At 43.4% G+C, this 12,683-nt stretch overlaps 1 protein-coding gene across 47 annotated transcripts in view; it reads right to left on the bottom strand.

Annotated features, from left to right (window-relative positions):
* Positions 1 to 5,006: 5,006 nt before the first annotated feature.
* The window catches only part of PARD3 (par-3 family cell polarity regulator), a 646,585-nt gene continuing 638,908 nt past the window's right edge, over positions 5,007 to 12,683 (bottom strand). For 42 of the 47 annotated variants that reach the window (XR_011999915.1, XR_011999914.1, XR_011999911.1 and 39 more), the window contains one exon: positions 6,624 to 7,077. Coding sequence is in view for 42 of the 47 variants with exons in the window: in XM_072749213.1 (XP_072605314.1) it covers positions 6,678 to 7,077 (400 nt within the window). In the remaining 5 variants the exon portion in view is untranslated. Of the gene's footprint in view, positions 7,078 to 12,683 lie in introns of all 47 variants that reach the window. The other 5 variants (XR_011999912.1, XR_011999913.1, XM_072749217.1 and 2 more) reach the window with 1 other exon arrangement.

Below are 12,683 nucleotides of genomic sequence, written 5' to 3'. Positions count from 1 at the left end.
GCCCACTGCTCTGAAACATCTCAGTAACTGCCAGTGTTTCTCTCTGAGACACTGAACTGTGTTTGATTAGGATCTTGAGTGAAATAAGCCGTTCCTTTCACTGGGAATGTTTCACAGCTAAAAGTTTCTTTCTATGCATAATTAATATTCTACCTCTTTGAAGATAAATTTTATCTATCCAACTCTATAAATGGATCATTTCCCCTTAGCTATTACTATGTCATCTCCTTACCAAAAATAAAATAAAATGCAAAGAATAATGATATGTAAAGAAAAAAATCATCACTAGAAATGATTTACATTTTTATCCCCAATGTGAAAAGCTTAAGAATGTTTTTAATGCATGTCCAGCTTGAAACTCCCTGCAAATGTCTTACAACGTTTTGTAACAGGCTTTTCCCATCTGTGCTGAAAACAGCTGATGATTTAATGCAAATTGTTATTGTTTCACAATCTTCCAGCCATCTTTTCTATTTTGTTGCAGGATTTGGGGTCTCTTCTGCATCCGCTTCAGAAATTTGGCTGCTAGGATTGGCTTTTTGTTGTGGCCACTCCTCGTTCTACTGCACATCTTGTTTTCATGTTTCAGATCTTACTCATTTTATTATTTTTTTAAATTTCACTGTCTTCAATCTCATGTGACCCTTTCCTGAACATTAAAAACCTGGCTTAGAAATGAATACCTTCTGGTCTAAGAGATTTAAATGGTGAAGCAAAGGATCCAGTGGTTACCAACGAGGGATCCGGTGGGGTCTGCAAATCCCATGGAAGCCTGGCATTGTCTATTTCAATACATATTTGAAATTTATAATGCACTGGGCCTAAAGTGTGAATAAACCATTCTTTTTAAGTCATATAATGTATATATTTACAATATATAATGTATGCATATGCAATTTTCAAGTGTATGTAAATAGTATTATAATTTAAAAAATTATTTTTAAGGCTTCATAACTCTTCACATATTATATTGTGTTTCTTTTCCCAGTGAGTTATCATCAAGTAAGGAACTTAACATTATTAAAAACAAAAAGCTTTCCTTTTAATAAAAACTTTACACTGCAAAGGTGGGCTGCAGTCAGGACAATGGGTTTTGTGTTCTGATGGAGCTGCTCACCAACTGGCAGGCCACAAACTCTGGGAGTGTCAATTTCCTTGTGTGTAAAATTGAACTATCATTTCTCTAACCTGCTTCATGGGGTTTGGAGACTCAAAGAGAAAAGATGAGAATGTCATGCAAATTGTAAAGTGTTACATGAATAAATCAAGCAAACAAAGTGGGAGCCAGGGGCAGCTTGTGTACTCTGATTGCACGTTCAGATTTTGTAGAAATGCTTTGGATGCCTGGACCAGAGCAGAAGCTCCTTGGGCTCAGATGGGAGTTAAGCCAAGCAGATAAAAGGAAGGAGAGTTTGGAAATGGAATTGAAGGTTGGGACATGTGTAGGACAAATTCAGTTTGACGTTTCACAAGGCAAGTTCAAAGGTTCGCATTATTCCAAAATACCCCACATTCATTGGCGAGCCCTAATCTGACCTGTCTCTGGCAGGTTCTTTAGGTTCATGTTTTCACCCATCTTGTCCCAACATAAACTGTGATAAGTTTGTTGCCGGTGACAACTAGAGCCGAACAAAAGCAAGTCAGATATGAACTGAACCCTGAAACCAGATCATGAGCCAAGGTCATGATTGGTTTAGAAATTTGTGTTGTTTTCCTTCCTGTCACTTGCCAGCAATATATGGCACTTTTCCCCTTGTAGTTTGCAGTCGGCTGGGCCCTGAGCCATGGAGACTGTTTTTAATGGCAAAATCTTCAAAGTTGTACTTAAAATATTTGCATCATAAAATCCCTCATGGAAGCCAAACTTCGGCTTCAGGAGGAGCCTTCTAGCAAGTGGCAAACTTGTCTTCAGAGACAGGAGAAGGGCTCCTGCCACCAGCACCACCTTCCTGCCGCTGATCCACCAAGGCTGATGACACCCCGGGAAGAGAGATTGTTGTGAGACATCCGTTCTCTCTGGGAACAAACTCCAAATGGCTTTTCTAAGCCAACAACAGTGTGAGGTGACTCAGCAGTTAGTTGAGCAATTCAGAAAAACGTGTTTTTCACACATTTAATTGATCCTGTGAGCAAATAAGCACTGAAGATGAAAGATGAGTAATTGTTCAGACTCACTGTGGGAGCTTCGCCACCATTTCTTGTACTTACCTCCTGCATCCAGCACAAAACAGACCTGTCTGGTCAGTGACAGGCCAATGCACATAGCATTTGCTTTAGAAAATTAAAAATCAAGAAAATAAAAACTGATCATTTCAATCTGAATTCAGAAAGGAAAAAAAAACTTGTCTTTACCAAAGGATGCTTGATCTTATAGGACTTATAATAGAATCCTTTAAGAATGAAATTCTGTACTTGGAGTTTAACCTAAAGAAACAAAATGTATGTACAAGGGACAGCCATATATTTTGAATTTTGCTGCAAGAGATGTGAAAGGTGGAGGATGAGGAAGGGCAGGGAAGATGTGTGCTGGCTCCTGGTGAAGTGAAGAAAAGACCTCATCTAATGGGAACTAAGTCCCTTCAATGTGGAGTGCAATGGCACGGTCCCCTCCTCCCCAGGAGATTTAATGTAAAATACCAGTTTCTTGTTGAAAGAAAAGAAAGCAAGCAAGCTTATGCTCAAAGTTACACCCTCAGCCTCCACACATTAAAAAAAAAAGTCAATTTAATTCAACCAGCTCTGTGATCTCGTCATTACTCAGAGCTGAAGGGGGTTTCCCATTAAAGCACCTCTGTCACTCTCACTTGTGACCTGTGAACATTCTTATTAGCTGCCTTATTAAGATGATATACTGTCTCTGAAGTAAGAAAAGGAGATTATCTCCTTACCTGACATGTCATCAATGGAATCATCTTTGTTAAAAGAAGGACGAAGAGGAGAAAGAACTGAGTTACAGAGACGTTGAAATTCCTGGCACACTGTGCTATCCAAGGAAGAGCTCCATGATGGCATATACTGAGAGGTACTTAGTTGAACCTTAGTGACTTATTCTTCCATGACTAGCAAACAAAACCAGAAACAAAGTACTCTCTGCTTCACCCTGGATTGATTTCAACTGTGGTAAGAACTGGGTGTCAAGGACTCATTAGATGAAATAAGAAACACATTAAACTAACCAGACTAGTATAGACAAATATAGAATTACATGTGCATTTTGCACATGCTCTGTATGCTTGTTCCACGTACATGCAAACACGTGTATTTTCTAGTAAAAACTATTGGAGGAAGGGGAGCAGTCTGGAAGATGGAGGCTATGTTTGGGCAAATCTCGAGCAATGATGTGGACAGAGGAGCTTGTTCTCTTACCTCTGGCCTTGTTTTGAGACTCACGTGGGCACATGATCACAAAAGCACGCTGCTGGCAAAGTGGCCGGCTCTGTTTGCTTATTTGCTGCCCTTCCTCAATATGGGTTTGCAGCTAAATCAACTGCCTCTAATCAAAGAAACAGAAAATTCACCAGTGCCTGATTTGATATAGTTGACTTCTTTGGCAGGAGAAGTGAGAAGCCGGGGTCCCACTTTTCCTTCCTATTAGGGGGACAGCCCCATCAACCATGGGTGCTTTGACTTCTGAGCTGTGTTTGGTCTACCAGGAAGAAGACCTGGGTGGTGATGTTTAACATATGATACCTTATACAACATTACTTTATAATCTATATTTATAAATATTTATAAGTCTTTTCTATAGTCTTAATGGACTAAGGGTGGTGATAATGTCACTGTGGGGCCATCTTTTCCGAGGGACAGTAGACTCACTCCACTTCCATTCTCATGTGAATGTGGGCCTTGGTGCCACCTACCCCCTTGCACCAAATGGGACTCCTCCCAGTGGGTACACATGCTGACCACATTCAGCCTGGCTCCTGCTATGGACATGATCTTCCTGTGATCCCAGTGAGTCCTTGGTAAGTAATCTGGAGCCAGAGGGCAGACATTTAGACAAGACTGCCAGTCTGGCACATTCCCACTTCTGTGCTGACTCATATCTAGTGCTCCTACTCCTTTCAGTGGCTCAAACTGTCAGTTTTAATCTTCAAACCCCTTTGTGATTTGGGTCCCCAAACATTCTATATTACCTCTCCTGCTCTACTTCTCACCATCAGCTGAGACAAACAACCTGCGAGCATTTGCAATGGGCCTCCTGGTCAGTGAGAAAATTAACAAATCTGTCCATCTTCTCTTTTCTACTTTCTCATGCCATGCATGCATATAAGAACCCAGGACATGTTATTTTCTTGGTTTACTATATATACATCTCTCGCTACTAAAACCAAGGTGACAGAATTGGATTTAGTGACGGGCTAAAGGCTGCTATGACAACCAGCCTATGCAGCACTCCACATCGAAGGCATTTTCAACAGGACTGTGCAAAGCTTATCCTTTGGGTGGGGATATTCGTGCATGAGACATACCTGGGGATTTGATGCCCTTTATGCCTTCAAAGCACCAAACACGTATTAATGAATCTAAAAGAACAGCAGGGTTTCATTTTGTAATTTGGGAAATAAGGACTGATTGGTATTAGAAGTGGAAAAGAATCTGGACCTTACTTTGGGCTTGCAGTATGCAAGGCTGGAACTCCCTCAAAACATTGGCTCACTGAAGTGACCCAGAGGGAGCAAAGGACAATAATAGGAATATGATGTGGCTTTCTGTATCATTTTTCTTTTATTTAGCTCTCGAGTATTGGCTCCTTCAATTCTGAATTCCCTGGGCTTCTTTCAGCAGCCTGGGTCTTCAGGGTCTTTCTTTCCTATCCTGTCTCTCCTCAGGTGTTCAGGTAAGCACTCAATCACCCACTTCCATGTCTGCACACAGACAGATAGAAGGAAAATGTCTTTCAACTTCTTCTAAATATGAAAAAAAAAAAATCACATCTGCTAACATACTTAAAAAAAGACACCCAGCTAGGAGTTTCCACAGGAACACACTACAGACACAAGAAAGAACAGGAAGAAATATGCCTTTTATTAGAAGTCTCATATGTACAGGGAAGGCTCTTTCTCACAGCTCACGGAAGGCCGTGAGAAAGAGCCACTGTCGTCCAAGGTCATCGTGCTGACATTGGTAACACCATTTAATATCACCACACATTATGAACACATAGAACCTTTACACAGAGATGCAAAAGAGACATAGGTACGTGTGGACACTTCATGTATTTTCTAAAAACAAGTGGGACACAAAAATACAATGTGCCAGTAAAAAAAAAAAATAGGCATATCAGTACATGTCTTTTTTTTGTTTGTTTTCTTTTCTTTTTTTTTTTCTTTTTTTTTTTCTTTTTTTTTTTTTTTTTTTTGTTAATACATGGTATGCTGAGCTTTCATCTCAAGCTTTTTTTCACATCAGGATTTGCAGGCACTTTAGCAACCCAGCCATGGTTTACAATACACGGCGTTCAGACTGACAGCTGAAAACATGGGAGGGATTGAGGTCCTCGTGACCCACACATACCTCACATTATTGACATGAGAGCAATCTTTTGGGACCACTGTCTGGGGGCACCAGAATGTTCCCTGTGCGATCTCACAGCTTTTCCCTTATTTGTCTTCTTTGTCTCACGGCAGAATTATTTAGTAGCATGATGGCATCACCAGGCACAGAGACAGCATGTGGATGCACTAGACTAATGTCATTTCCAACTGACTTTAAAAACCGCAGAGAGCAGAGGAGTTTTGAGAATCCCAAAACGACTGTCTGATTTATCTTTGTCCCACTCTATGCCCTTCCTGCCAACCTGTCAAATGAAAAGCTAATTAAAATAATTACTGGGATGTTGTGGGCCAGCTCATCCTGGGAGAATTCTTCCTTAGCTACCACCTCCCACATCACGATAGACACGGGGCCAGTGGGCAGGCTCCCTCCTTCCCCAACCAGGAGGCACTCCCTCGCCCACATGCCCCACACACAGCTGCGCTGACTCAACACACATGTCAGGAACACGACTGAACAAGTGTATTTATAAACGCAGACCAGACTGATCACTTTATTGGTAATGTCAAGTTATAAGGCAGTTGCAAAAGGACCTCCATGATAACCAGACAGTGTCGGATATGGCTTGGCTTCTTCAACAGAATAAAGGAACCTTCCTGTGGCAAGGAGCTGAGAGAGAAGGGAGAGAACCTTACTGATGACAAAGTACTATAAATGACTGTGCTGTGAAGCACCAGAGAGCCCCAATTTCTGGTGTGTGTCACCCCCTGGGGTCCACCAGACACTGGGATGTAACCTCACCTCAAACTGAAAGGGGAGAAAGAGGGATAGATACCATCCTCCACTTGGCCACAAGTTGGCGGGGGCCGTAACGCAAAGCCAGGGGCACCGCAGGGCAGGAGGGCCACCTTCCCGGCACTCCAGAGGACGCAGAGCACACCAACGCCTTGAACAGATGATTGTCGGATGGCGGGAAATCCTTCCATGAAATAGACACTTGAGACAGAGTGGCAAAGACATTAAGGCCTTCCATTTCTTTGCCCGTACTGCTTAAAGGCACTGATACCGACAACAGAAATATTCCATAGTACCATCAAGGTTTTAAAAAAACTCCCAAAATACAAGTCTTCATACGAAAATGTCCTTTATTGCATGACATGAAGCCTCCGCTCTTCTCCTGCTCAGGAATAGAAGGGTTTCCCTTTCTCAGGAGTCTGGATCCTGTTTAGCCTAGCGACCTGAGAAGGGGAGGGGGGCACGTCCTGCCGGAATGGCCCCTTGGGCGGGGTGTAAGTGGGGTCCTGGCCTTTCTTGTATGAGTCATAGTTGTGCAGTCCCTCTGGAAGAAGAGGGGGCTGTTTCTTCATCTGCTGTTCCTTCCGCCTCTGCTCCTGGCGCAGGAGCTCCTGCGTCTCCAGCATCACCCTGGCATTGAAGCCGTGCCCGCCTAGGTAGCCGTTCCGGGATCCTTGGTAGCTGGAGTACCTGGGGTTCTCCTTGGCACTCTGGAAGCCTTCCCCGGGGGGGTAGTTCTGCTCCCAGGAATCCTGGGACACAGAGCTGGCATTTTTCCTGCTTTGCCTAGAAGGCAAATCCCAAAGGTTAGTATATGAGGACTGGGAGAAGGAGAGAGGGAGAAAGGAAGAAATGAGGGAGCAGGGTGGGGGGTGGCCACGGGGAAGTGCATTTGGATTTCTCTAGTCCCGGTGTTATGCATCCTGCGTTGGCCACAGAAATGGGGCTGGAAGAAGGAGACAGGACTGTGAGCAGCAAACAATGGCAGAAGGAGGAGAGAGAACTGAGGGATTCCAGGCTGCCCAAAAAGGGAGTCCTCAGGCTGTGTGTGGGTAGACACAGCCTACCAGAACCTTCGGGTGACAGTACCTCCTGCGATTTCGATGCATTGGCAAGATGCTGTCCAGGGTATTAGCAAGCTGCAGCTCCAACCCCAGCCCTAACTGCTCGTTTTGGAACCTTACAATGCAATCCTAAACAAGCACAACAAATATTTTACACAGCTGCCACCACAATGCCTAAGACACTAGCTAATCTGAAGTGTACATAATGGATTACAGGGTGAGTTCAGCTATGAAGGATCTAAGTCTGGACTCCCATATGATAAAAAATGCAACAGGCAACCCCTTTAAGCCCTGGCTGCCGAGACGTATATGTCAGGAACCGACACTCTTCAGAATACATGCCCATCAGGACCGTAGAGCCTGAAAGGCAGCAGAGCCGGCACTATCTTCCTACACACCACAGTCTTGCGGAGGGCTGGGGTGACCTACTTAACCTACTTTCTGTCACCCCAGGATAGGGAGATAAATCAGAGCCATATAGAAATTTCAAAGTCTTATCACTTCTGCAATAAAGTTGCACATCATTTTCAGGAAACATTATTGTTCTGAAACATCTTTAATTTACTATCCAGTCCCTAGATGCTTTTATGAATTTACAATAAGATTGGCTATGATAAAGTAAAACAATTTTGTGCCAGAAAGGAAGACACGTCCTAATATTTTGCCTTAAAAATGAAAGAGAGGAAGAGAGAATTGAGTAATAAAACAAAATATATTGCTCCATTTATCAATAATAAAATCATTTGGCGGCACTATGTACTGCTCAGCCTTTTACGTCCACACACACGCACACACACACACACACGACATGACGGAATGTTCAGGAAGACTCCTGTGAAGGGAAAAGAAGGTCTATGCAGCCACAGAGCTTCCACGGGGATGGGGATGGAGCAATTTGCATATTTGAACATTCAGAAGTGTCGTCAATATGGTTTGGATGAAATCTGCCTATTTTCCACATGGCCTAAAATGCAGCCAGGGATATTTTCAATAAGGAAAATGAATTAACGTCCAGCATCATCTCTGGATATGACTGTGATTAATTGAGTGGTCCCCAGTATCTCTATCCAGTTCTCTTTTCATGGGAATCAGACCATTTGTACACTGAGCCCAGGCAAGAATCCTTGGATTTGATGGAATAGTTTATTTGCCTAAAGCACTGATTATCTCACTTAAAAAGTCATAAATTAATCTGCCCAGGGACATGAATGATGGAGCATGCCAGCATGAAACCAGGGATTTGACATTAATCATGAAACTTTAATTAAAACAACGAACTTGTTAGTGATGTTCCAGCAACAAAAGTGGAATTCCTTCATGGGTTAGTTATCAATTTAAAGATAACCAGAAATAGGCCACAGAAATGTCACCTCTTTTTCATCTTTAGCCTACTGAGATCCACTAACCCCCTCCATCTCCCAAGCCCCGAGTCTATAAAGCCCGAGGCTCCACTCCATGGCACTCATGCACCATAAGCTGAATTCTGAATCATCTCAGGAAGGCAGAGTCTTTTTTATTTAAACACATTGAGAAGTGACTAAAGTTCTATTATGGATAGAGATTAGGACGATGTGAGAGAAGGAATTTCTTATCGTTAAAATTTTCTTCGAATTAAGCAGGCCAGACGGAAGAAAGTGGACTTGCCTGACACATGAAGACATGTGGGGAAAGTATACCCACATCGGTATGTGCACACATACACACATATACATGTGCACACATACACATGTACACGCACGCACACATGCTTCTTTGGTAAGGAAACCAGTGATATCAATAAGCTCTTGATGAAAGAGAGGCTGAGAAATGAGCAGATCATAGATAAACTTGAGAAAACAGCAGACAACGAGTGTTGTACACTAGGCTTAGGAGGAGGTGGACAGAGATTCCAGTCCTGTCTGCCACTCACCAGCTGAGGAGCCCTGGGATGGTTAGTTATGCTGTTTGGGCCCAAACTGTCTCATCTGTGAAACAGGCAAGACACCTAACCTCACAGGGGATGGGAAGAAATGAATGAAACAGGACATGCTAACTGCTTAGAAAAGCACGGCACACAGTGCATGGTTGACTAAGGGGTGTTGGGAGAGCAGTCTGGAGACAGAGCCACTTTGCCCTCAAAGCTGAGCCTCTGGGTTTTGGGGGCATCTTTGTGACCCAGGGGGAAAAATAAGCAAAAATATTTGCTTTCTGTCCTTTGTCAAAAGGATTGGGCCGAGATCAAGATGCAGGGAAGGGCATGAAAGAATAAGTGAAGTGAATCACTAAGTGAAGGCAGGCCCACTTCCTCAGAGATCAGAAATAATCTTTTGACTGTCCCAGGACTGCTGAGTCGAAACACACAAATAATAATAGTGGTAACAAAATGTCAGTTTCCTTTCCCTGAATTCCTTTATAACCAACACACAGGCTTGTTTGGTCCTGGAATGAGCCCACCAAAGTTTTCTGAATCCACTCAAAGAAATACCCAGGTTTGGTCACAACTCTCACTTGATAATTATAACCACTTCCAACAGGGCCTGAAGGCCATCATGACATAGAGGGCTTACACCAAAGACCCAATGCCTTGGGAAAGCCATTTAGTCACTGAGGTGAGGAAGACATAGAAGGATGAAGAAAGACATGAAGACCAAAGCTGACACACTGACAAGCAGCTTAGAGACATAATAAATGGGCCTGGTTGGGAGAGCAAGTCCAGGTGTGGAAGACAGAGGGGAAGTGAAGTGAGTGGAGCAGGGCAGTCAGCCACCAAGAGACATGAAGCCATGGGAGAAGAAAAGATGGGGACTCCTGGGTGGCTCAACGGTTTAGCGCCTGCCTTTGGCCCAGGGCGCAGTCCTAGAATCCCAAGATCAAGTCCCACATCGGGCTCCCTGCATGGAGCCTGCTTCTCCCTCTGCCTGTGTCTCTGCCTCTCTCTCTCTCTCTCTCTCTCTCTCTCTCTCTATGTCTATCATGAATAAATAAATAAAAATCTTAATAAAAAAAAAAAGAAGGAAAGATGAAGAGGAAATGGAAAGACAGCAGGAAAAGAAAAAATATATATTTAATAAAAAATCTTAAATAAGTCTTCCTGTCCATGACTATGACTGAACATACTTCTAACTCGGTTTTAGAGAAGCCTTTTGAACACTAAGACCTAATCTAGAAATGTTAAAAGGATTAAAAAAAGAAAGTTAGAAAGAAAAAAAAAGGATGACTAATTTAGGAATCAAAAATTTAAAAAAGAAATCTAGCATGATTGAGAATTAAGAGGGGGCCCACTCGAGTCTCTCCTTCCAAAGGAGTGTTACTACCTGACTAGCGTTTCTTACGGACGCATCAGAATGTAACTTGAATTCTGTCTATAGGTTTGCTGGTTACAGTGAGGATTTACAAACCACTCTGGCGTGTACACATCCCTCTAATTCAAACCACCTTATCTAGTGCTACTGATAACAAGGAATGGCCATTTGATTTTATGCTTTACTTTGCAAGAGAACTTCTGTTGTGCGGGAAATCTTTTTGGTATCAAATGTCACACCAGCTTGTTTAGACGTAACTCTGCTAATTGTCAACATCTGAAAGGCAGAGGTCAAGTACCTTTGAAGAATATGTCATGTCAGAAATGTGGGTTTGACTCAAGCCCATGGAAGCTGTTTCAGTCTCCTTCCGAGCTCCTGCTTGGTGCCTTTACTTCCCCCCAGATCTCTGCGCCCAGCCTGGGTCGATGGTGCTGCTCTACAGGGAACCAAGCTGGGTGCAAAGTTCCACTTTCCTCACAATATCTACCCCCATCGAGAAACTGTTCTCTGACACAAGAGGACAGGCTGTGAGAGGCTTACCAGCCCTCTTGCCTGAAACTACCACTCTTTGGAATTTCTGTTTTTCTCACATTGACACTGGATACAATGCCTAGTGATCGGGGGCTCTGGTGAACCCACAGGGAGATTCTGTTCCTGACGGCAGCCACCTTCTCAGTGAATCAGACCCTTCTGCTGGGTGCTCCAGAAGGGAGAGGGCGAGACAGGCAGCTTAGAGGAGGAGGTGGGGAACCCAGGGGGTCCATCTGGAATAGTGGGCTACCTGGGAACACGGCCAGAAGAAAGTCTGCAGAAGCACCACTCCATCCTTGTCCTCTTCTCAGGACTGGGACCCTAGCGGCTCCTCTTGCACCAGGTGTGTGGCCTTCCGGGCCCTCGGCCCCCATCTCTCACACCCCCTCACCTCCCTCAGCCCTGAGCATTTCCCAACTCTGCCACCTACATACACTTTCTGATATTTCCCCATCACTTCTTACACTCTCAAACACAAGAATTTATGACGCCTAACAATTTGCCAGTAAAACCTGATGACAGTGCCTACACAGGCAATGCCATCCACATGGGCCAGGGTATGCTACTGCCCACTACGTCAATTCACCCACGTGATTACATTCATCTTTCTGCTGGAAAGCAAGGCACATGGGGGTGGGGGGGTGGGGGGCTTTTCTACATTCTTTATGCAGAATCCTTGAAGTGTTTTGCATTTGATGCATTGAGCTGATTCATACAGTGGCCTTCTTCCAAATGCTAAGGGCAGGAGAGCACAAAGAGAACTTTACACCTATATCAGTTAAAATTCCAGGCTTGGGAACCCAAATCCATGGTAGCAACGAGTCTTATAAAATTAGGGTTCGGGACATGGGCAGCTTTGGGCTTGAATTCTGGCAGAATTACATACAAGCTGTGTGACCTTGGGAGAAGTTACTTAATCTCACTGAGCTGCTTCCTTGTAGGACAACATGATGTCCAAGGCTCTGTCCAGACCCAAACTTCATTGACTCTTACCTAGAGTGGGCTGCAAAAATATTCTATTTAAAAGAAAAAGCATTTCTCCTATTTAAAAGAAAAAAAATACAGTTTTCTAAGGAGATACAGCTTTATGGATTAAAAAAAAAACTGAATGAACAATACCACACCACTAGTAATACTGCGATCACAATTACTATAGTAATGGTACTCAGCCTGGTGTACCAATTTTCATTCCTCTCCTCATTCCCTTGTCTGAGCTACATCAGCAGAGCGAAGTCCCTTATGGTTATTATAGTGATTATTTAATATTTAAAGGGACTCATCATTATGAAAAATTAGAAGCAAATCAAGACCATGTGTACAGCGGCCAAATTTACACAGGGAGGCATTTGCCGCCACACATTGCTTTGCTCACATTCCAAGCGATCCACCCAATACAAACACGGTAGGGATATTTTTTTCCCCCACCCAAAAGGTTTTTGTCACCTGGTTTTGAAATAGAACAAATGTGTATAAGAATCGTGATTAGAGGAGGGCCTTGTGGGAAGTTTGGGAAGAT

Source organism: Vulpes vulpes, chromosome 2 (assembly GCF_048418805.1).
Source record: "Vulpes vulpes isolate BD-2025 chromosome 2, VulVul3, whole genome shotgun sequence".
NCBI classification, from domain to species: domain Eukaryota; kingdom Metazoa; phylum Chordata; class Mammalia; order Carnivora; family Canidae; genus Vulpes; species Vulpes vulpes.
Note: the sequence above shows the minus strand (reverse complement) of the source record. Positions and strands in the feature narration are given on the sequence as shown.